General features: G+C 32.4%; 1 protein-coding gene across 1 annotated transcript in view; it reads left to right on the forward strand.

Moving 5' to 3' along the window:
• LOC118180518 (small nuclear ribonucleoprotein-associated protein B-like) overlaps positions 1-23,297 on the forward strand; it is a 31,582-nt gene extending 8,285 nt beyond the window's left edge. The window contains exons 2-4 of the mRNA XM_035349598.2: positions 4,126-4,380; positions 4,471-4,498; positions 23,140-23,297. Coding sequence (XP_035205489.1) covers positions 4,126-4,380; positions 4,471-4,498; positions 23,140-23,168 — 312 coding nt within the window. The 3' untranslated portion in view covers positions 23,169-23,297. The remainder of the gene's footprint in view (positions 1-4,125; positions 4,381-4,470; positions 4,499-23,139) is intronic.
• The last annotated feature ends 3,555 nt before the right edge of the window (positions 23,298-26,852 follow it).

Below are 26,852 nucleotides of genomic sequence, written 5' to 3' on the forward strand. Positions count from 1 at the left end.
ATTATTAAAAATTCTATTCTGAAGATGAGAACATGAGGAGTTCAGATTTACAACGTTTTTGAGACGTTTGCAACAGATATTAGCTTGCTGCTTAAAAAGCTACCTGCCATGACAGAAAAAACCAATGACTGTTCAAGAAAGACGATTGTTTTCCAAACTTCATGTCTTATCACTGCATCATTCATAAAGAAGTGTTGTGTGCAAAGATATTTCTATTTGAACATATCATGTATTAATTCAGAATTCAAACAACAAAAATCAGCATTATATTTTCAAATTTTCACAGGACTAGTTTCGATGGTTTTACTAAACCACCATCTTCAGCTGCAAAAGCACAAATGAACGAGATTAGGGTATAATGATTTGATAAGAAAAGAAAACCTGGACAGAAAATAAGCTAGTGGTGCAATCTGTTGATAAAACCAGAACTAAAACATAATTTCTTTAAAGGCCGAAGGCAAAGATGATTGGAATTAGGATCGTTAACTAGAACAAACATTTTTTTTTAATGTGAAATGCCTCTAGAAAATCCAGTTCTCCAATGGAAGATGTTTTTTGAATAATTTTGGCAGCAGAAAAATTGAAAGTGTCATTTTTGGACCAACAGTGTGAGGCAACAGAAGACTTGTGTGTTTCCTTTTTTAACATATGCCTCATGTTACTTGACGCGAAATTTTAAGGCACTATTAGTTTGGCCAATGTAAGTTAAACCACACTGGCAAGGAATCCTATAAATACCCCAGGAATTCATATCCGGAATGGGGTACTTGAGTATGGAACTCAGAATTTTATTGATGGGAGAATAAACGACCCGAAAGTTAAATTTCTGCAAAATATGTGCAACTTTATAGCTAATTGATGGAAAGAAGGGAATGACAACAGAATTTTTATAATCTCCTAAAATCCCTAATCAAGCAGTTAAAAAATTCTCATCTCAACACACTAAGAAGCACGCTCTTGTTTTAGGAAATTATAAAATTTCTGTTGTCATTCCCTTCTTTCCATCAATTAGCTATAAAGTTGCAAATATTTTAGAGAAATTTAACTTTTGGATCGTTTATTCTCCCATCAATAAAATTCAGAGTTCCATATTCAAGGACCCTATTCTGAATAGGAATTCCTGGGGTATTTATAGGATTCCTTGCCAGTGTGGTGTAATTTACATTGGCCAAACTAAGAGAGCCTTAAAATTTTGCGTCAAGGCATATGTTAGAAAAAAAGGAAACGCAGAAGTCTTCTGTTGCCCAACATTGTTGGCCCGAAAATCACACTTTTAATTTTTCTGCTGCCAAAATTATTCAAAAAATATCTTCCATTAGAGAACTTGATTTTCTTGAGGCATTTCACATTCAAAAAAATCTTTCTGTTCTAGTTAACGATCCTAATTCCAATCCATCTTTGCCTTTGGCCTTTAAAGAAGTTATGTTTTAGTTCTGGTTTAATCAACAGATGGCGCCACTAGCTTATTTTCTGTCCAGGCTTTTTTCTTTTATCAAATCATTATATCTTATCTCATTCATTTGTGCTTTTGCAGCTGAGGATGGTAGTTCGATAAAACCATCAAAACTAGTCCTGTGAACATTTTAAAATATAACGCTGATTTTTGTTGTTTGACTTTTGAATTAGTATTTGTTCGGCGTGTAATTGTGTCTTAATGTCATGTATGTTGTCACATCAATTATCAATTCTATTCGTGTGGCTCCTTTGCAAAACCGGCACTGCTAGAAGACTCCAAAGATAAAACAGTCAGCCTTGCATGCAGTAGTCTGATTGGTGGCTACTTGATCTGGCTTTCCTTGCGGATATCACTGCGAAATTTAACATTTTAAATCTGGATCTTCATGGTAAAGACAAGGAGCTGGCTCAAATGATGGGATCTGTGAAAGCTTTCAAAGCCAAATTGATATTATGGTTTTTCGAAATGAGATCAAAGTCCCTGGTTCATTTTCCAAACATGAAAATAATGGTGAATAACGACAATTTTCGGTTCCTGCGATTTTCTGGCCATCTCGAGATGCTTCTGGACAGATTTGAAAAATGATTTCAAGATTTCAGGTGCTTGAAGCCAGTGGTGAGCTTTTTTGTCAACCCATTCATCATTTATCATGAAGCAACTGAAATCGCAACTGCAAGAATTATTGCAGCAAAAGTGGAAAACCTCGAGCTGGAAATAGTTGAACTGAAGAATGGTATTATCCTGCAAGCACAGGTCACATGAAACTTGTGGAAAAGAACAGGTTTCCATGATTAAGAAGTAATACATATAAAATCATATCTTGTTTTGGGTCTACCTACCTCTGCTAATGTCTATTTTCAACCATGAATATTGTCAATTCAAAGAACCGGAGCAAACTCGCTGATTTGCATCTTGACAGTTGCTTGCGTTCATGGGCCTCAGCATATGCACCTAACATACATATGTTGGGGGACGAAATTCACTGTCAAAAATCACATTAAGTGCAACGCAATAAAAAGATGAACGACTATATTGTAAGTAATAAAAATTTTGTGCATGAAATGTACATTTTGTTTCTATCTCGATCCATTTTTCGATCTTCTTTTAAGAGGGCACTTTTTTTTTCTTATCGGCTAGCATTAACTAGTAACGTGATATCTCCAAGGAATAGCCTGAATATCGCATGGGACGGAAATGTTATGTGGTGCCTGCTTCGCTTTCTGAAACTGCCTTGTGTGCCAAAAAAGCTTGAGTACTATTGCTCTATAGAGTATCAATATGTTGCCTTGGTCTGCTAGATTACCAGACATTTCTGTAATCGAGCATGTAAGGGACGGCATGTAAGATATTGGATGATAGCATTGGATGAAGCATGTAAGATATTGGATGATATAACTCCAGTGTCATCCACAACCAGCATTAAGTGACCTTGTATTGACGTACCAAGTACAATAGGCATGGAATTCCATGCCTCAAACTGACATACATCTGTACAACACAATACATTCAAAATTCTGCTGGTTATACCGGTTTATTAATGTACCAACATTTCACATTTGAAATGACTCAACTTGCGCTTTCCTTAACCAGTGATCTTGAAAATTGAATCAATTTAATGCTAACTTTGGCAAATGTATTGCCAAAATTTCATTAGTCTTCTATAAATTTTTATATATATATTATGGTTTAAAGTACTATTTCTATATAGCTTAAAATATTTTTACTACAATAGAAATCTAAATAACTATGCTTAAAATTCTAACTCTAATTTATTCCAATAATTCATTGCATTAATTTATGCTCCGTGGAGGTATATGGAAGAACCTTTTCTAATATTAAATTATATATATTATTTATTCTGATATTATTATGATCTTTATTTTCTCTCGGGGAGGGATTTTCATTAAGAATTTTTTTATTAATGAGTGTTAAGTATTTTTAGCCATCATAAGCTTGATCTTTAAAAAAAATAATAATAATCCTTGGATGTACAAAGCGAACATTAACACTAGGTTATTTTGTATGGAAAGGTAATATTGGGAACTAATTTTTATGTAATCGAAAATATTGGTTTCTTTTGTAAGTCATCTGCACAAAGTTCCTGATAGTTATTAGAAACTCTTCAATCAATAAAAAATAATGGCGTCCTTCCAGTATGCATTTGATGGCTCTAACACTAAATGATTTATAATACTCTGATGGCATTTAAAATTCAATTTTTTTCCCTGCGAGAAATTCTAAAGCTATTGCTTTTGACTATCTTTAGTGATTTCTTCATAAGTTCTAAGTAATTGTTTAAAAAAAATCAATAATTAAACCAATGGTGTGTCCTTAAAATCTCAGAACTTGATTACAATCATTTAAGATATATACAAACAGCCATTAACTACAGGACTTTCCTCAATGGAATCCTTGAGTAGTCTCGTAAGGTTTTCCTTGCCAGGGTCATCTAAAGGTGCCAGAAGTCAAAAATCCATGATTATTTCATTGATCAGAACTTTTATCTTGCCGAAATAGCCATTTTAGTTAGGATCTAGAATGTGAATTTTTTAAGAGTAACTATATTTTAAATTTTACATGTAAACTTGATTTGACTACCTTTTATAGTTTTCGTATTTGATCATTGCTAATTATTGAATTTTACATTCTGTAATTTTTTCCCCTTGCAGACTGTCAGCAAAAATAACAAGGTTCTGCAGTTATTGCATGCAAAAATGCGTGTCATTTTATGTGACAAGCGCACCTTTATAGGTGAATTTGTTGCATATGATAAACATATGAACCTTGTTCTGATTAACTGTACAGAATATAAAAAATATAAACCTTCTAAATCTAAACTCAAGGAGCCTATTGAAGTGAAGAAGACTCTAGGAGTAGTGATACTGCGTGGTGAAAGTGTCATGTCTATCATAGTGGAGAGTGAGGTATACTTTTAGTCCACATCTCTGTATCTATGATATTTTGAATGTTCTTTCTTAACTTATATGCATAATGTGACTTTTTATTACTTTTAGCCTCCTTCAAGATCCTCAAGTTATGGTGGTAAGTTTAATATTTTTTCTTTTGCTTCAAATTTCATTTTGTCTGCTAATAAATCAAGAGATGTGTTACATTTATTGCCGTTTTTAAAAACACATATATTTCAAAGTCCAAAATCCATAATTGTTAGGACTTCTGCTATTTCGAGTTTTAAAGTCCTGTAATTACCATATTGGCAAATCTTATAAAGTTATCGATTGAAATCATCATTTTCAGGATCCTCTGTACTGGACATTGTATTGATTCAGACTTTATGTGAAGAAATACTAGATCGCTGATACTACTTGCAGAGTAAAATTCAAAACATTAATTGATGAACACAGTATAACCACACAATTTTATACTGATTAACTCTCTGAAATAAATTAGCTTTCCTTTTCAATTCACTCATTTAGTGCTGATAGAAGCTTCATAGGAAATGGGTCGTACCACTTCGAAAATGTGTTTTCAGGAAAGTTGCCAAACTAGCAAGATGTCAGATGTGACCAGCTTGATTGCATATATTGTTGTCAAGCTTGTTTGGAGGTTTCTTGCTGTATCTCGTCTTCTAATTAAGCTGTCGTCATAATTTCATTTCAGAATTCATGTGTATTCAGATTTACAAGAATTTTTGAACATTCTATATGAAATAAATCCTTACAAATGCAGTATAGTGCTACAATTTTGATTAAACAAATACATACTAAAATTACGTAAAGTGTACCAGAAACAATTGGACAACATTATAGCAATACACAAGAGTATAATCAAGTGAAGTAAAAAATTTGCAATATATATTTTTCATGTGTTTCATAGTAATAAGTACAGATTTGTATAACTGTTTCTTCAATATATTTCTCTTGACTTACTATTAATTTTTGGCTCATTTCTTTCTTTATGCCTTTGGCTCAGTACTAGAAAAAATGGAACAGTTCATAACAGCAGCAATGAAACTATCTTTAATTTCTAGACAGAATTCCATTATGGGAGAAGAACTTGGCATATGTTATTATTTTTAATAAGCTCTCATCAATTTCTACAGTTTTATCATTTCTATTTATTGTAAGTTCGGATATCAAGGAATTGGCAGTCTCTCTTGTGTAATTATTCCCATTATCTCGTTATGTTTTATGTAAAGAAACCTTCAGTTATGAAGATTATTAATTAACAATTACTGTCACTAAAAAAGCCAAATCAAGCTGGTAGTATCGTGGTGCTGAGTAAATATATTAAAATATAAGAGTGCCAAGTGGTGTGTCTTCAACAGTAAAGTTTTTCATTGTATTTTGTAGTATATACCTTTAGGTATTTAAATACTTAATTTGTTAATTAGCTTAATGTCCTTTATTAGAGAATTGATTTTGGGGGGAATTTTAATGCAAAGGATCTCTAAAATGCAAATGATTCTACTTATTTTTTGTATTTTTGCATCATCGAGTTTCCAGTCTTGGGTTTTCTGCTTAATTTTAGTATGCAGATATATTTTATTGTAGAAAATGTTTTTTTATCTAAAAAATTAATTGCTTATTTTTAAGGAATAATTATGTACATTATAATATATATAATTTGTAACTTGGTTACATTGAGTTGTATTAGTAATTTGCAGAATAATAATTTGAAGCAACTTAATTGTACATGTAATGACATTCAGTAGGTATACACTATGCATGTTAATTGTAAATTAAAAAATTAACTTTTTCATTAAAATACAAGACTGTTTTCTGTAAAAGAAAGAATAAAAAAAGTGGATTAAATTGGATGAAAAGGGCTTGGAGTTTGTTTTCATATTTCCGCGATTCAAACAGTTTAGGTCAGTTGAAGTAATTAATGAAAATCATTAGACTTTAAAAAAGTCATGAAGGTGTTTAAAACCCAGTATTTTATACTACTGTCTGTCCCATTAAGACATTTTTTCTGTCAATTATTTTTTATTATTTTTGCATACTTTTAATGTATATCTTTAGAAATGGATGCTTGAATATGATTATGTAGGTATGGAATTTCTATAGAAATTTGAAATTTTAGAAATAAATTTTTCACTTTTAAGGACCTTACAATGCTGTAACCCAGTTAAATATACACTGGTATGCAAAAATTAAGGACCAAGTTGAAAAATTAGATTATCACCAAAACGAAGAGGCAGAGTGTACTAAAAGACCAATCAGGATATCAACTAGGATCAGGTACAATAGCACATATACATATAAAAGCAGTTAGATGTAATGGAGAACCATTGGAGGAGTGTAAAGATTGCTGGCAGTGATATATGCACAGCATATATCAGTTTGAATGACGTTGAGTTGCTGCCTTAGTATCGAACAATCTGTTAAAATGAAATGTCGAACAACCAGTCTGTTGGATGACATCTGGATGTCGAATCTTGGAAAGACTTAGAAGGTCGAAGTGTAGCTTCAACATTCGGGATTGCTTCACCATTGTTTTATGGTTCATCATTGTTTCAGCATTTCAAACTACAGGAAGAGCTGTCTGGTGGTTTAGCAGTGGCCATCCAGGAGTAACCACAGCAGCAGACGACTGGTATAGGTGGCAGACAATGGAAGAGATTTCTAGACACATGGAGCAGCCGATTGGATGACTGATATCACTTTTTACCATGGCCAGGAGGCTACACTCTTGTGGTCTGTTTACATAACAACCTGTACGCAGGGTTCGTAGCTGTCCTTATAAGTGTTTATAAGTCCTTATATTTGAAAATAAAATATAAAGGCCCTTATAAGTGTTTACATTTTCTTTAAAGCCCTTATTTTTCGTTTTTAGTGCTTATTTTTTGCTTTTAGTGCTTTTTTTAAATGAACGAGCAGTTTTTCCCCGTACCAAAGCCGAAACTAAATAAACAACTTTTCTTCCTAATATGGAATGTCAGATGGTGAATCATACTCCCGGAAATAGCTTTTCCGCCTTTCTCTGCATTAACATAACCTATGGTGTGCACGGAGAGGTGCCCGTCGTTCTGTTGATCAAAGAATTGCGAAAGCAGTAGAAAATTCCGGTACGTTCGACATTCTTTATTCCCACCCAAATACTACACACGTTTGAATTTCTATCAAGATCTTGCATTCTCGTTCGGCTTGGTCAGTTCATATTCGTGTTTATTATGATCGTTATGTTTATATTATGAGCATATATTTGAATGTTTATAATAACATAGTTGCAGTAACTGCTGAAGTATAGTAAACTTCCAAAAATGGTTGTGTTTTAACACAGATTAGCTTTCTAAGGAATAATATTCGGAATGGCTTAAATAAAGAGAAAGTAATCGAATAGTCAAAATAATTTCATTTCTTTGGCCAATACATTATACAGTACGAAGGTTGGGAGGTTCTCCCCTTTCTGTGCAAAATCTCGAATATTGAAGCTGTTACAGTTCCCTGCAAAACAAGCAACGGACTTTTTTTTTTCGGGGGGGGGGTCGCTTTCCAATCTGGATTGAATAGAACTAAAAGTTTTGTGGTCTATCAACCCAAGCGAAGAATGATTCTATTCTGGAAATTTAACGCAGTCTGTTGAAAATTAGAATGAAAAACAGCCCAGATTAGTAAGTCTCTTTCTTTTCCTTTATTTAGTTCTTTATTCTCCCAATCTCAGCAGCTGTTGAATCCCATTGCGTAATATCATGTAGGGAAGAATTACGGCGCACGTATTGGCAATAACATTTGCGATATTTTGCAGAGATAATTAAATTTGATATTCTGTCCGAGATTTGTTTATGAACACTTAAAAGAGTTTACTGTGCTTGCTAAGCAGAATATTTTTCTGTTCCATTGGGTTTTTATATGATGCACATATCAAAATGTTAAAAGCATTTATTTAGCAGAAAAATCTAAAGAACGGCTACGGTCTATCCCGCCCTCCGCTCCTCTTTTTCAAATTACGCTCGACTGTCCGAATATTAGCCATTAATTAATATCAAATATGCTGGTAGTTAAGCTTTTACTGTTAAAGGATGACTGTATGAAGCAAATTTCAGTCTTCTGATTTCAGAAATGTTCCTCTTTTTTACTAAAATTACTTTGCTTGCAATATTTGTTAAGGGAAAACTGATAATATGATGAAAATTTAGAAAATGTTCAGAATTTAGATTTAAATTAGTTAAATATCAATATGAGTGGAAAAATAAATTGTATTTATTATTAAGTTCCAATCGAACATAATAAATATGCCTTATTATTATTTATTTCCTCTTATTTTGAACTGAAATTTCATCATTAAATCTTGTAATATAGTTTAGTTCTGCATAGTTTTTTTTCCTCTCATTGTAAACTAGTTCTGTAAATTGAACTGTTATTTAAAATTTAAAAAAAAGTAATTATTTTCCATGATTGAGGTAATGCTTATTCTCTCAATAAATACTGCATTTCTCATATTTTAAATTACGAGTCTAATTTTTAAGGTTATGCAGTTGTGTATAATGTAATTAGACAGGTGCTTATTTTTTTTTTTTTTTTCTTAAAATGTGCTTGAAAACTGCTTATAGGTGCTTATTTTTTTTAACTAAAATGTGGCTATGAACCCTGTGTACGGTATATACCATTAACATCTGCTTATTGGAGAAAGTGTTTTCTGTGGTGCAGGGAATATCAGAATTGAACAGATAATCAATAGGGTTAGCTATGCTTTGATGAGAGCAGATTTAGTCCAAGTAGCAGTTCTAGACACATATATATACATCTGGAGAGATCGGAGGAACATGTAATAATCCTTTGAACATCATCAAGAGGGACCAGTTTAGAAGTTGCGGATTTCTTGTTTGGGCAGGCATCTTGCGTGGTAGACATACTGACCTTAACCCTTTCGTGGGCCGTGGGAAGGTTACTTTCCACCTACATGTTCCTTGGAAATAAACCTGTGGGAAGCGCAAAACCCACTATAATATATTGGCTTTGCTATTATAACGTTGGAAACTCTAATTCCCACTTCAGTATTGTGCTGCCCTCTGTGTTCAATCGATTGAAAACAGAATTACCACATTTGTTTTGAAAGTTCGAACGTTTTGTGTGAGATCTGTCCAACTGAGACACCTGTTTTGATTTGACATTTGCATTGCTATACGATTCTGCTACAAATGTAAGTAAAACACTGTTTTTATTATAATGTTTTCTTATTTTATATATTTCTGCAGTAACTATCTAATATTGAATAATAAATAATGGGTGAAAAGTGAAAATGCTATTGCATCATATATAAAAGCCACGTGCAATAAATATGTTGGAAAAATTAGAATATTTTTGAAAATACATTTGAAAATATCATTCAGTTCTACTGAGAGAAAAAAAGGATTATTTTGGCATTATCTTTACTGAGGAAATTTTACAGAATAAACTCGTATGCAAAGCAGCCTAAGAAAAGGAAGAGATTGGGTCATACCACAAAAGACATTATCCTGAACTGGAGAGAAATCATATGAGAAGAATTGAAAGCATGGGTGGGTATGCATGTACTCATGGGTATACATCAATTGCCTGAATTGAAAAACTACCGGAGCACAGACCCTATTCTCAATGTTCAATCAGTAGCAAGAATAATAATCGCAAAGAGGTTCAAAAAAATAACTGATACTTTACATGTAAACGATAACAGCACAAATCCATGTGGGCAATTTGGGTATGATAAACTCTATAAAGTCAGGTAGCCTCTCACAGCTCAATGATTCCATACCTAAAGTCTACGAACCTTTATCAACATTATGAATAGATGAATGTATGATAACTTTCAAAGGGAGAACTTCATTGAAGCAGTATATGCCAATGAAGCCTATAAAAAGAGGTTACAAGGTGTGGTGTTTAGCAGACTCTTAAGACTGGATATAGTCAAAAATTTGAAATTTATTGTGGAAAAGAAACTTCTGATAATAAGGATAAAATGTTGAGGTTAGGGAAAACAGTAATAACTAAACTAACGGAAGATGTGAAACAGACAGGTCACTTTATAGCCTATGATAACTATTTGACATCTTTCAGGCTTGCAAAAAGTCTACTTATAAGTGGTCTGTTTTCTATGGGGACTGTGAGGCTGCAAAGGAAGGATCTTCCACCAATACTGAAGGCTATTAACAAACTACAAAGAGGGGAATCAGTGTTCCTAACTAAGGAAGGTGTTGCTGAAATAAAGTGGATGGACAAAAAGGCTGTTACATTCCTGACTACTGCACATAATTCAGCGATTTTACATTAGTAAATCGTACATAAAAGGATGGTACTAAAACAAAAGTACCTTGCCCTAAAGCGGTTGCCGTATATACCGATATCATGGGAGGGGTTGATTGCTTCGATCAAAGAAAAGAAACATACCAAATAGGAAGAAGATCTGTAGAATGGTGGCATCGTATTTTTTATTTTCTTATTGAGCTTGGCATCGTAAATAGTTTTATACTGTGGCAAGGAAACAAGAGAAATAGAAGTTTAGACCAGCTAACATTCCATATGGCATTAGCTCCAACTAATAGACCGATATTCCTCGAAAAAAGAAAGGCCGTCTGGCTAGCTTCCAAGCAAAAAGGTGTGCAGTTCAGGATGATGTACGCTTAGTCAGTGTGGGAAATCATATGCCAAAGTTGGTTTCCAACTATAGACGATGTAAGAAATGTAGCACACAAAGGCCCAAGAAAAGAGGACCCGCTATATGTGTGCAGTATCTGAAGTATCCTTGTGCATTGCAACATGTTTCTCATCTTTTCATGGCAAATAATCGCCTTTAAATTGAATTTTCTCTATGACCATAAAAGGTCGCATGGGAAGTATACTTCCCACCACTAAAATTTAAATGTAAACAAAAAATTTGGCAAAAAAAATATATTTCTGTAAATGCTATTGCTTAATTGATAATAAAACAAAAAAACGGGAGAAATTCAAAAGAGAAATAAATGGCCCACAAAAGGGTTAACATCTTCCAAGGATGTTCAGTCACTGGGGCCCGTTATTGTAATGAGGTTCTCGCTCTCTCTTTATGGACTATAGCGCTTCACCTCATGGCACTGTTGCTGTTGGAGAGTAAGGATGTTGAATGCATAGATTAGCGAGGAAGGTCTCTAGATCTAAATCCCATTAAGCATGCATGGGACTTTCTAGGGAGATGCAGCACGAAACTTATTGCCAGTAACAATTCCGAAACTGCAATTGGCACTACAGGAGGAAATGGGCAGCTATGCCTCAATAACTCATTGACAACCTCATGGACTTCAGCACAGACAATGTGAAACCTGCACAGCAGTCGGGGGGGAGATCGTATCTTACTAAAGGCTGGATGTTTCTTGCCGGACACCTGCCGCCACATGGATGTTTCAGCCTTCTGTCGTATTGTGCTTCTTACTACTTTTTTAATAAAGTTCTTTTTTGCCTTTTGATTTTGTTTTAAGAAAGTTTTGCCTACATTTGGGGATCTTATGGTATTTTTGTTGATTTGGATATCTTTTGCGCTGTATTATCATCCTTTTTTTTTTTTTTTTTTTTTTTTTTTACACCAGTGTACATAAGTAAAATATGCAAAAAAAAAAAAAAAAAAAAAAGCTTTGAAAAGTGATTTAAATTCAAAATTTTTATTCTGTCAAAAAAGTTAAATATAATTCTGCATGTTCATATTGTAACTGTAACAACATAGTGTTAGAAGGAAATTAACTTGGCTGAAAAATAAAAATTTATGAATTTATTATAGTTATGCTTTATATAGTCCAGGGGTGTTAGTGCTCCGGGGAAACCCCGGAATACCGGGGATTTTGAACTTCGATACCCGAAAATACCGGGGATCGTCGTTCAAAAGGAAGTAGGAATAATAATGAATTATTTATTTTGATCTGGGTAATTTTGTTTGCTTTGAAAGCAGAAAACGCAAGGTCAGTGTGTGTGGTGAAAACTTTTCCTTTCTTTCTCCAAAGGCAGTGATAATGCGTGAAAAGGGAGAAAAACTTCTTTTTTGTCCTTTCCTTATTGCGAGTTATGACTCATTCCCCAGGTTCTCGGACATTCTCTTTTGGATTCTTTTCGACAAGTAGGCGCGGCAGAAAAAAAAAGGGAGAGACTTCGTTCGACCAGATGTGCGATCACGTGACTCTGAGTTCAAAGGTCTTATCTCTCCTGGTGTGGCGCCAATAAGTAGAGAAGGGGGATTTTTCGCCGTATTAGCTATTTGTCATTGTTCGCTTCTCAACTTTTTTTTCTTCGCTGTGTAAAATTTTCGTTTTATTTATTGATGCACGTGTAAATTTTTCGTTTCGTTTATTGAAATATTTTTTTATTTATGTACGCAAGAGAATTTCACTATGAAATTTCTCGATATAAATAGTGATATTATACAATTAGAAGAAGGTTTCCGGAATGCATTTAGGTGGAATTGGATTGAACGGAGAGATGGTAATGGGGATACCATCGGCACATGGTGCAAGAAAATAAATGTTGCTGGACAAGCATATTGTGTTTTTTGTAACTCACTGCTGAAGTATGGTGGGGAAGGATTCAAGGCTTTCACAAATCATTCTAAAACTGACGCACATAAAATACTCAAAGTGCATTAGACATTCAATGACTTTAAGTAATTATGCTAATTCAAAAAATACTGATGATTTACTGGAGACTGATGGTCGGCCATTGGATATAGTGACAAGAAAAGCACGCCAAGAGGTATTAATAACTTTGTTTATCGCCGAGAATTCTCTTTCTTTCAATGTAGCTCCCAATTTAATTGAACCATAGAACCTCTCTTAAGATTAATTCCCTAGATGCAGTGCAGACTATTAAATATGATTTAATGGCTTCTAAAGAAACCTCGTGAAAAATATGGCTCAAAAAATCCAATGACTGATCCAATTCACAAAGATCTCTTACTGAATATGAACAGAAGTTGGAAAACATATCAAGAAGACTTAAAAACATGTATTTCAGATGAGTCACCTATAAAAGTCTCTGAAAAACCTTCTACATTAGCAGAAAAGCAAACTGCTTCTACCTCTGCATGTGCAGTTCTCGAGGAAATTTCTTCAACTGTAAATGAGGAAAATAAAAGTCAATCTTCCTGCAATTATGAAGTTCACCACAAAAGAAAGACAAGCCCACAAACATCAGAAAATAAAAAAAGCAGCAGAAATTATATAATTTTTTAAAAGAATTAATGCAGGTAATTTAAAATATTTACATAAAATGTAATAGTTTATATGTTTGAAAATTTATGGTTATTAATTTTGCAAAAAAAGTAATTCATTGAACTTTAATAATTAGGTCATTCAATACTTCATAATTGTAATTTTTCATTTTTCCCCCCTCCCCCCTTCTCGAAACTCCAAAATGTCTGTAGTAAGTCCGTAAAAGTTTCAGGAGATTTTTTGGGGTCCCACAAACACCCCTTATAGTCTATGAAAAGAATGTCTTTTGCTGTGATCTCAATTCCTCAGATACCCCCCCCCCCACACACACACACACTTTTGATTATTGGGCCTTGTAACGGCCCTGTTGTATTTTTTTAATAGAATGTTACTGTAGCATTTTGTTCAGGAAGAAAGGTCTTTAAATGGTTTTATGCTAGAAAGTCCTTTTCTGTATTTTCATCCTCCTAGAGGCTGCTTTTTAATTTTTTCATAAATAAGATAGTAATGTATAATTTTGTTCAAAGAGAATAGCTCTTTACTAGAGATAGTCCTGACACCCTCCTCCCAGTATTATCATGTCCCGGCTTTTGTAGAAGCCCCTCTTGTAAATAAGCATTCTCACCCCACGAAGTAAAGAAGACAAGCTAGGCAGCTTGTAATGAATGGTAAGTGTGGTGACCTGCGTACTACAATTCAACGCTGCCAGTCTGGTAACTCATAGCAACGAAAAACAAAATGTTTATTCTGTTGTTAATATAGATTCCCCCCCCCAAAAAAAAATTGATGTTATTAACAATCTGTTTCTGTTATTATAGTTGCTTGTCCAGCTACCCTTTATTTAGTATTGTTCAAAATGGCTTATTATACAAATTAAATTATTTTTATCATTATTATATTGAAAGCAATGTGTAATTATCTGTCTCAAAAATAGTTATACCATAGTGAGCCTCACAATTTGGCCAGTATAATATACAGTGTTAAAAATCGTTAAGTAATCCATTTTTAGTCATGTATTTGTAGATTTTCAACTTCTTTCCCCTCCTTCCAGTACAATTTATGAATCTTGAAACATGAGTTTTAAATGAGATATTTTAATTTAACCATTTGAGTCCCAAGCAGTGTGATCGCGCTGTTGAGATTTTGTTGAGAAAATCCAGTATAGTACAGTGGACAACTGACGATGTACTTGATGTTGATAATGTGAGCACTTGATTTAAATCAAGTGCACCTCGATGTAAAATAAACAAAACACTATCGAGCCGCTTGGTATTTCTCGATATAAAATGAAACGAGCGCTGCTTGGATCTTTTTGTACTCATTTAGAGAAAGCGCGATTGTACTGTTTAGGATACTTCAACAGTGTTTTTTCAATACCACTTGGGACTCTGAAATCCCGTTCACAAGAGCAGATTCGACCGGTAGCGAAAACCGGGTCTTCCAGCGTGTCACGTTCACATGGGACAAGCATTAACTGCCTCGCCGAATTGGAGATAGAACTTGGTTGAATGTTCCTTACCTCTCGAGAGCAGGGCAAATGGGAGATTTCCCGTACTATACTGCATGTGTGCGGTTCACTTAATTTTAATTGCTGCTCGCTGGATAGTCAGCGAAACAATCGTGCTGATAGATGTCTGGGGATATGATAGCATACTCTCAAAAATTAGAACTGTACAAGATACGGAAATTATAGAAAAATGCAGACAATGTTATCTGATGCTAGGTATTCCAGAAATATCGTTCAAATTAAAACTAAAGTTAAGTTGAAGCCGATATGCACTTGTATTAGTGCATATCAGCTTCAACGCGTCAAGGAACTCTGTACCTTTTGAATGATTTAAAAAAAAATTAGCATTTTCATCTACTTTTTTATGAATATTATTAAATGTTTTTGTGAGATAATAATTTTAAGCTGAAAAAAGTTTTTGCTAGTAATTTTTTTAATTAAAATTTTTGAAGAAAAGTTTTGCAATTAAAATGTATTTCTTCTACAATTTTCAATGTCTCCCCACAGTTCTTTTTATTGCATTTATCAGAGTGTTCTTAATAACTTCAAGGAATGATTTTGCAATTAATAAATTAGTTTCTGAGAAAAAATAAAAATACACTTTTATCTAAAATCTTTAAAACAAATATCTCAGTCGCATTTTCATTTCAAATAATTTTTCCTTTCAGTATTTTGCAAAATCCATCCTTGTTTCTATTAAGTATATAATTTTAAATAAGCAGTAAAAATAATAAAATATTTAGTCCATACCTGTATATGTTTTAGGACTTTAAGTAAAAGAATTTATTGAAAAAAAACGCAAAAGGTTTCTCAGTTTGCATTTACAAAGAATACAAACTGTCTAAATAGACATTTAATCATTTCAAATCTTTAAAATTTTATTACTAATTTTCAATGCACAATTATGTATATAAATCTAACCTAGTTCTATTTATTCAATTAGTTAATATAAACATAAATTACAAGCCTTTTTTAAAACCTTATGTGGCCAGAAAAATTGCAAAAACTCGTAAAACGCAAGCAGAATTTTTCTTTACCTGTTTTTGTTTTGTAAAACACGTTCAAAACAATTTTAATACATTAATTAATTATAATATTGTTGCGTGCATACAGGTTTATAATAGATTGATAATAGTTCATAAATGATTGTCCTTGCACTCAAATCCGGTGACAGCTTAATTAAATTTATTTTATCAACATAAACACTTCAAAGTTCTGGAATTTTCCACACAAATACTCGTTCAAGTGTTTAGAATATCACTAAGTATAATCAGTAGTTATGCTTCAATTTAATAAGAATGTTAAACACAGCGGATTGCAAAGCGCATCTTAAGAGAAAGTTACCTCAGAAATATCTCCAATCTCACACTGAACTATCAACTGGCAACAATAACAACTTATATAGCATAAATAATGTCATAAAAATAGTGTGGTATAATGAGATTATTACTTTGAAACCGATGTTTCGAATTGATGCCCAAGAAGAACCAATATTTCCCATTCTGCTTCATTGCATATCTTTCAAAAAAGTAAAAAAATCATCCTATTAATTTCCTTTATTTATTTTTTTTTATTATTTATTTTTTTTTAATGCGAAAAGTTTGTTTTATAAGCTGTGAAAATGTCGGAAGTTTGTAACCGATATATTTTTAGATATGAAATTTTAAAATTAATGGCCGTCAAAAAGTCTAAAAATATGAACGATTTTTCAAAATTCTCCCAAAATATTTTAAAAAATGTTATGCTAAAAATTTCAGTTAATTTTTTCCCCCTCACAGTTTGTTATGGTGCAAACTATAATATTCTGAGATTCTTAATTTATTTGTTAATATTTGAAAAGAGTCGTTTCAACTTTAAATTTGAAAAAAATCTAATCCTCTAAAAATCAAAAGCGTGACACCACATCCACAAGCAGTGTTTGTACAAAGTTTGAGTTCTATATCTTATTGGGAAGCAGTTTAAAAATCCATGGCTATCTTTTAACCATAGCGACAAGCACCAAGAGTGAACAAAATAACAGCTTATAAAATAATAATAATTAAAAAGCATATATTTTCAGGAACCATTACGAAAGTTCAGGTACCAGTTGCGAAAGTACAGATTACAAAATTAACAACAATAAACAATGTTAAAAACATGTAAACACTTAGAAATCTGCCAATTCGGAGACGTGATTGTTCACAGAGGCTTAGGTATAAAAGGGACGGAAGAGGGTGGTCTTCTGTACGGGTCCTAAAGATGAAACTCTTTTTATATCTTCTTTTTCTCCTCTTGCTAACAGCAGCTGTGCGAAGGAGCATTGCATGTGAATGGGGCTTGACTGTAAATAGCTGTGTAATATTAAGCATTAATAGGATAGCACTGTCATCTAGTATTAAAAAAAAAAAAAACTGCTAGAAACTTAAAATTACAACTTCTGGTGTTAAAAAAAAAAAAAAAAAAATAGCATTTTTAGGGGGGGTTAAGAAAATTTAGAGATTTCCAGTATATTTAATATCAAAAGGCTCTTCAAAGGGTTAAAGAAATCTTTTGATATCCATTTGATTTTACAACCATTAATGATTGTACCTTTATAAAACTTAAACTAAATCTTCTCAGCTATCTTTGATACATATTCATTTTTATGCATATAAATTTGTTGTTAATCATAAAGAAATGCAGAAAATTCAAGTAATTACCTGCCAGTTTGAAATTTTTACAGCAAAACCGTACATCTACATTTGCACTAATATTATAACATTGCAATACTGTGGCCAAGCAAGTGTTCTAGCATTATTGTAGATTGAAGACTGACATGGACCTCCCCCATGCATCACACATGTAATTAATAAGCTTTGAGGGTACTAAAAACTTATTTATTGCTTATGCCTAGGCTTGCCAGACGTCCTGGTTTAACCAGGACAGTCCTGGTTTTCAGACAAAATCCCGGTGTCTCAGCTGGTTTACTTCTCGTCCTGGTAAAAATTAAGTTTACTTTTATAGATGACCAAAAAAAGTTTAAAAATAATTAAATGTGAAATATTATTTAGGATAATTACTTTGTCGGTTATCTTTGTACTGTATGAAAGGTGAGAACTATAGAAGGGTGATGATCTACCAATAAATAACATTGTCATCGTATCATCTTGTCTCGCCAATCATAACTAGGCGAGAGGCTTTCTGGGCAAGTCCAATATTGGGCGCTAAGGAGTGCAGTTTTGGCACCAAAAGAGATTTCCCTGCATGTTACATCCCATCCTGTGCAATAACATTGGACTCTCCACCTCAGTACTAGCCACTTTCGATAGAAATCAGTCAGTCCATTGTCAATCCCTGTCAGTGGTGTGTTTTGTGTTAGTGAGCTAGCACTGTTTTATTTATGCTTCAAGTTAAAATTTATGCGTTCTCTGTTAAAATGCCAAAACAGTCATGAAAATTCACTGGGGATTTAGAGAATGAATTCCCTTTTTTGAAGAAGGTATATACTGGCATTCAAGATCAAGAAGATAGATTTAAATGTTCACATTGTAATTCTGAGTTTTCTGTTGCTCATGGTGGCCGATCCGATATAAAAGATCATTTGCAGTGGAGTAAACACAAAAAGAGTTTAGGACATGCTACTAGCTCATCAAAAGTGGCCAGTTTTTTTAAGACTGCAAGTTCTAATAAAAACTTAGTGAAAGATGCATTGCATACTTGGACCTCTAGGAGAATAGTTTTGGAAATGCTGAACAGTTTTCTTGTGTCAGTCTGACCAAAACAAATGCTGTTAATTGGCAAAATGGCCGAAATTTCTGCTGAAATGGTTAACAGCAGTCTTCTTGGTGTATTCGATATGCAGATAAACAGTGATCAACTGTTTGATAAAGTTGTGCTTACTGAGGGATATTTGCAGTCAAATTGAGAACAGTGGAAGCAAGAAGAGTCTACCAGAGATGTGATTATATCAAGTGAAGAAAAAAGGGCTCAGATTGTTTGATCACTTCAAGGAGAATCACATAGCAATCCTCAATCTGATCAAGATTGTTGAGTATGCCTTCTGCTTACCTGGGACATAAGCATCAGTTGAGAGAGGTGGTTTATGTTTTTATGAACAGCGCATGGACTAATGATAGGGGTTTGCTGAAGGAATCTGCGGTTAAAGGCTTGTTGACATGTAAAATTAATATCGGATTAGCTTGTGAAGATTTTTGCAACAAGATTAAAACCTAAAACAACTTTCTAGAAAAGTCCTAGCCAATGAAAAGTACATGTAAATATTGTTCAAATTTTTAATTCCTCATTTAAAGTGTTTCTTCTTTCTTAAGTAACTTATAAATATTAGTATGTAAGAAATAAAATGTTTAAATTCATATGCATGTGTCATTTATTATTACCCGTGGCTTAGGTTCCTATTAAGTAACCATTTATTCATAACATTAAAAATAAATGATCCTCTAAAAACCTGCCCAGGATGTCTACCCTTGAATACCTGTGATGTCTTTTTGAATACCTGTGATGCCGGGGGGGCCATTCCGGTGTCCCGGTTGAACATTTCTGAAATCTGTAAAGCCTGCCTATGCCTGTCCCACGTCTTTGTTATCTTTGTGATAGTGTACTTACTAAATCGCTTGCAAACAATCCAGAATGTAACTCGTCAAATCACAAAAAGTTGTTGCTTTATTCATAATGATGCAGTTCATGAAGAACTTATGATAGATAAAAGCAGCAAGTATGTAGCTAAAATTGCCAAAAAAATTCAATTCCATTGATGAATTGAGACTTTACAAATCAAAGAAATAGAAAAAGGCCAGGAGCAGTTCTGCTGCATTCAACATAGTTTTTTTATTTGTTAATCTGTTATCATTGTGCTTAATTTACTATTTTTCTTATGCTTAGTCGCTTATCTTATCATTTAAATTTTCAGCTTAATTCATATCTGTGCTTAAGTTTAAAAATAAATCCTTTGTAATTTCTTATCACTTTGCTTATTATTTGGTCTGTTTATTACTATATTCCATTTTTAAGACCAATGTAATGAGCTTAAGCAGAAGTGGCTGATGTTGTCAAATAAAAATCATGATAAATTTTTTCTCCACATTGCAATGATTGATAACTAGAACATTAGAAGATGGAATAAGGCAAAAGATAATTAAAAATTAATCTGGATCAAAAGACTAATGAAGAGTATATTGAATGCACATCAGATATTGTAAGTAGATAAAAAAATGTAATGTCTGCAGATCGCATTCAAAAGAATAATGTATCATTATTGCATTGATAGAGAACAAGACATGATGGAACTTTGAAGAGAAGTTTTTCCAGTTTACAGGATAATACACAATAAGTTCTGTTTTTCAGTATATTTGCTTTACATTTTAAACTTAACTATAAAGCAATTTTCTCATTGCAATGTATGATCTAGAATTTGAGAAATCCTTGAACTATAAAATGTGTATTGGTTGTAACTTCACCAGCTACAAATTGTTTTATTATATCCTTATGTGTTATTACAAGTATGGCTTACATTCTATCAAAGTAGAGCTTTATACAAAATAGCATTAAACGAGGTTATCTCATCATGTAAATAATGTGTTTAGGGGAAAACTGGTTAAAAATAAAAAAAATTTTCAAATATTTTGTTATTTAAATTCTTAAATGTTTTTATAACAGTCCAAAATAAAATTTTATTTCTTAAAAATATTTAAACATAACAAATGAATATGTAGAAATAAATAAAATTTTAACTCTCCATTTATATTTTATATCATTCAAGATTTTTCTAATTTTCTGGGTTTCAATAAATAGTTGTAATTTCTGTTATGGAAGCTAGATTGTTTTTTAGAAATGCCATTGAAAGTGCTCTTTACAATAGCTATTTTTAATATTTTTTTGTTCTTGATCTGCTGATTTCTTGAGCTCATCATTAGAAAGGCCTTTCTGCTGTTTCTTGCAAAATTTCTTAGAAGTCTTCCACAGTTACTTCATATAAGCCTGTCTGTTTCACTAATTCCACTTTATCGTTCATATCAACAGCAGAATCTCTAGTGTTATTATCCTTGTTTAAATCTAGCCGAATGATTTTCCACACTCTTTTCAAATATTTTTACGTTACCTCATCCCAAGGAAGATTTGTTTTCTATAGCATCCATGATACTATAGTTATTGCTAAAAAATTCACCCATTGACTGTTTATCATCTTTGTCTGTTTTCTCAAACATTTGTCTAGTTGTTTGCTGCAGTTAATAAAGCTTTAAAATTTGATATAACACCTTGATTCATCTATTAGATTAATGCAATTGTTTTGGGCAAGAAGAAAATCACTTCGACTGGAATGCATATTATTAAAACCCTTATCACATCTAGTGATGGTCCCTGATAGACAGGGCTTTTCTGAGAAACGAGTTCCTGGTAACACTTCTTGTTTAAATGGGAGGATTCCTAGGGAAAAAAAAGCCCCACTGTAAATGAAGTTCCACCTAATTATGGAAATGATGTACCGGCTATGTGGGATTTTTTAAAACCTCGCTGAAAATGTTTCAGCTGTAGCTCTGTCCAGTCAGATGAAAGTTCTGAAGGATCACATTATCCCAATCTGAGTGATAATCAATTACTGTTTGGCGTTTAAGTCTTTGTAGTAAGTGAAAATGGTAACCTGGGTTTCCTGGAAATGTTTGGATTCTAAGAATTCTCCCTTTCAATGTCCAGTCCCATGTAGTAGAAACATAATGTGATAGGTGTTTAAGTTGGATAAATTCATTGTGTTTCTTCAAGCATTATCTAATAAAAGTAGCCCTTTTGGTTCAAGTTTTTTTTTTTTTTTTTTCTTTAGCATTTAACAGAGAGGCAAAAATAATGTTCAGGAAATTCTGGAAAAATTTCATAGTTAACCATGATTTTTTATTATAATCCCAAATTACGGGTAAAGTTGATTTTGATATTTTTTTCATTGCTCTTGTTTTTTTGGTTTGATAAAACAAGAAGTGGCTTTAATTTGAAGTCTTCATTGGCATTAGCACCCAGGAAAAGTGTTAAGCGGTCTTTCACAGATTTAAATCCTGGTGCACGTTTTCCTTCATGGGATAGGAATGTATGTTTTGGTATTCCTTTCCAAAATGGGCCTGTCTCATTGACATTAAAAGTTTATTCTGGAGGATAGTTTCCTCTCATTCAATTATTGTTCTAAATGTCGCTGGGAATTCAGCCACCACTTTTATATCCTCTTGCTGCTTCTCCTGTAATCTGTATGTTATGAAGATTATTTCTATGTTTAAATCTATTAAATCATTGCATTCAATTTCGTCGTCAGTCGTATAGAACTTCGATTTTCCAGCTCCTCTATCATATTATTTCTAGAACAGGTTATTCTAGTTGCTCATGACACTATTTTTCTTTATTCCTGAGGATTGTCCTTTTTGTTGAAGTTGACAAGTTCAGTGCAACACCAAATTAACATTAATGTTCACTACTATCTAATCTTCTAAGCGCTTGCATTTTAGTATCAAGCAAAATGATTTTTCTTGTCGCTTTATTGTCATGTTTCTTATTATTATCCTCTATAGTAAAAATTATAATATTTATCAATGTAAAAATCATTACATAAATTTATACTTACAATAACAGCAACAAATATTTGATATAATAAAAATACATTTGTGTAACACTACAGAGAAGAAGTAATGTAGATAAATCGGGGAAGCCCAATGCTGCACGCAATTTTCAGGGAATTCTACTATTTTAATAAAAACATGTTAAACCGAAGCAGCACTAAACAGACCAGCATTAAGCAAGGTTTTACTGTATAATGCATATCACAGAGAAGTTGAAAATTATAATTCTAATTAACGCTAATTGTGTATCTATTCTTGATTGTGGTATCAAAGTATAATTAAATGTAAATTATTCTACTTCCATGATGCACTGAAATGAGATTTTGCCTTTTTAAGTTTAGAGTACTAAACATGTTTAAGAAAAAGGAAAAATAATTGTTTCATGTTCTTCTGAATATTGAATTCTGGTGACACATAACTGCAGGCAGAAATTTGCTCATTGAAATAAACAAATTTAAGTATTCAATTTTTATAAATACTATTTTAATTTTTTTTCTTTTAGGTTCAAGCTCTCGGTATTCAAGCCGCTAAGTTCAGTCAGCATCATATCATGTTTACATGCCACGTGCATTTTTTGTCATGTTGTTCGTGTACTCAGTCATGTAACTTTATTATTAATCTCTTACGTAAAGTTTGTTAATAAAATACTTGAAATATTGATATTTTCTTTAAACATTACCTGTTTACAAATATGTTAACCAATTTTATGGGATTATTTTAATTACTGAAGTTTTATTCTTGGTTAAGCTTGGAAATAATTTTGTGTTTAACCATTTGAGATCTGGATAGCCATTATAATGGGCACATTTCTAATCTAAAGGGATGAGAAGGCATGCTTTCTTCCACCGATGTTTGATTTTGAGATGATAGGGTAAGTTGTCTCCGAAAACTTAATCATTTCTTTTGCAAAGACTTTAATGAAAAGTTCAGGCAAAGCACTTTCTACCGAGTTTTTGATCTTTTATAAGTTGTAATTTCAGATATATTTATCTTTTATTTGTCAAGATGGGGCTTTGAATCCCAGGAGCATTTTTTTTTTTTTCCCCCTTGTGTAACTTGTATACAAGCCAGTTTTCCTTAGAAAGTACTCCACAGAGGCATCCGTCCCATTATACAGGTTGCTCTTGAGCTGCTTTGGATCAAAATAAATGAAAATCAATTGACATGATGGAACATTGGGAACAACGAGGCATTACATAATGATACACATTAACTATCTTGAACTGTCAAAACAGACATTAAAGGCTCGTTTCAACTACTGCGTACGAACGCGTTGCGTCAGTTGAAGACACGCCTACAGTATCCGTACAAGCGTTTCCATTGTCGCGTATCTGTAGATTATTTTAATTTTCCGTCACTAGGTGTCGCTGTAATATTTTGGCGCCAAACAACTGGTTCGCGAGTTACGACACTGAGCATTTGAATTTTTCCCTCTTAAGCGAGTATTGTTCGTTTTTGGATTTGATATGGATCCTTACGTAGAATGCAGAAAAGTTTTTTTTTTTTTTTTTTTTTTCTTTTTTTTTTTTTTTTTTTTCTTTTTACTAAATTCCATGTTATTGGAAATTTTTATTTCTGCTTATGAATTGCGAAAGTAAAGTACGCTAGCAATTTTTAGATAAGTAAGGTTATAATGCATATTATGAACATCACTAATTGCACAGAAGCTGAAGTAAATTTTAAAAATTTCTTTGTTTCTAGAAGCCTTAAATATATGTATATTATTAAAACTAAAATGTACTGTTGCTGAAAAAATAAAATAAAGTTAAACGAATTAAAAAATAATTGGTACTTTAAAAATACAGAGCAACTGTAAAACTGTTTTAAAATGCACTACGGGCAGTTATATTTTATGCATAATCCATAAAGTATTATTTTTAATTTAAAAATTCTTAATTCATATCTCTATAGTAAGAAGTTATAAAAATAAGCTTTTTCTCTTTATATATACACACACATTAGGTAAAGAAAATGGAAATATTTAATTAGTTCCTGCACTTCTGCTGGAGAGGACTGAATTGAAAAGCAATTATTACAGTAATTTTTTGTTAAAAAAATGTTTAGGATGTTAATACTGCCTCATCTTAATTAGTAATGAAAGTTTAGAGCTGTAAACATCCCAATGTTTGAGCACATGTATATATATTCACATAAAAGTGAAATGAAAATATATATATCTACAGGGTTTCAAAATGAATTAAATTTTAATAATTCTCTTGCGCCATTGCTGCAAGGAATGAATTTGAATTTAACAAACATTCCCTATTTGTAAAAAGCAAATTTAAAGTTGATTAAATTTAAATAAAATTTAATGCAAACAAATAAATTATTAATTATTGCTGCGAACTAATCTACAATATTTAAATTCTGAGAGCATATGTAAATCAAGTGCATATATTATATATTTATTCATGGATTTTGATACTTGCACTTGATTTACATATGCTCTCAGAATTTAAATGATATTGTAGATTAGTTCGCAGCAATATTTAATCATTTATTTGTTTGCATTAAATTTTATTTAAATTTAATTAACTTTAAATTTGCTTTTTACGAATAGAGAATGTTTGTTAAATTCACATATTTATATACAGGGTATGCTTTAAATTAGTATTGTATAATTTTCAAACTTTTTTTGCGGGGAAAATCTAAATAAATAAGAGCATAAATAAAACAATATACTTAATGCATATAATAATATAAATAAATTGTAAAACACGAATATAGGTCAAATTATAACAAAAAGCTAAGAAAGTTGCAGACAGGGTGCAAAAAGCGTATAGGATTCGAACTCATGACCCTAAAAGGTAAACATTGTTACCGTCAGCGCTGCCACTAAGCTAGCATCACACGGGAGTCGCACGCATATTTTGACTTAGTACATCATACGGTAAATAAATTCTTAAAACTAAATTTTTTGCTCCTATTTCAGTGCTATCGTCTGAAAAATTCACCAGTTTATTCTTCAGCTTCTAGTACATTTTTTACAAAAAAACTGTCTTTTAAAGTGACATTCCGATTGAAGTTAAACGGGCTGCAAAAAATATATTTCATGTGCTTACAAATATGTTAGCCAAAAAGATATATTTATAAATAGAGAAATACAAATTTAACATATTCTTTAATGCAGTGGAATATTTAAAAGGCTATTAAATTTAATTTATAATTAATGGTTTTAGTTTTTACCTGTTTCATAAGAAAAAAATAAATCTTTTAATGCTATATCAGATTTGTTATAGTCAGATTCATTTTCATTAAAGGTAAATGTGTATGCAGAACCAGAAAATAATTGTCAGGACAAAGTTTGCTATTTCATGGACTTGAATTTATAATTTTTGCCACTGATTTTATCTGCGAACAAGTACTATAGTTGCAGTTATCTTATTTTTTTATCTTTTTAACTAAATTCAGCTGATTGCTGACTTTTTCAGCACGCAGATTTCTCACCATAATGTTAATGCAGAAATAAGTATTTTTTAGCAAAACATTGTTTCCCTAAGTGAGCGTTCATCGCTACTTCTGCCGCCATTAATTTTTGGTGACTATACCTTATTGCTCCTTTTTTACCACATCACCCCAACACATACGCAGACATACAGATAGAAGTTGAACTCCATCCATACGTCATCCGTCATCACACATCGACCGGATTGCAGATGTCAAAGTGAATTTGCTCGCTGATTGGAGAAACACAACGCATATGCAGCAGTGGAAACAGGGCTTAGCAGTTTGGTGCATCATAGTGCCATCTGGTCATCATCTATTGCATTCTGAACTTTCTCAAGCTTGATTGAGAAAATTGTTTCATGCAATTTCCAAGCATTTGGGAAAATGTTATAAATATATATTCGGTCTACCAAAAAGTTGTGTCCGTTTTATGACAACAATTTTCAACACATAAGCACATGTTTATTAGCTATATGTTCAACTCTCTATTTTTATCGCTTAATGTATACATAGTGAAGTAGCAAGTTAACTAAAACAAAGTTGATTCACGTTAGTCGTAATTGGGAAGCGATAGTGGGCCCTAGATCACTGATAAAGTTAATTTACGCCACTGTATTTTATACGAATTTCAACAAGGAAAAAATGCTAAAGAAGCATGTAGAAATTTATTGAAAGTGTTTGGTCAAGGTACAGTTTCTGCTAAGGCATGCAGAAGATGGTTCGAAAAATTTGAAACGGGTGATTTCAAACTTTCTGATAAGCCATGTT

This window comes from Stegodyphus dumicola, chromosome 6, assembly GCF_044657685.1.
Source record: "Stegodyphus dumicola isolate Sdum_Otavi_A_Nest chromosome 6, ASM4465768v1".
Taxonomy (NCBI): domain Eukaryota; kingdom Metazoa; phylum Arthropoda; class Arachnida; order Araneae; family Eresidae; genus Stegodyphus; species Stegodyphus dumicola.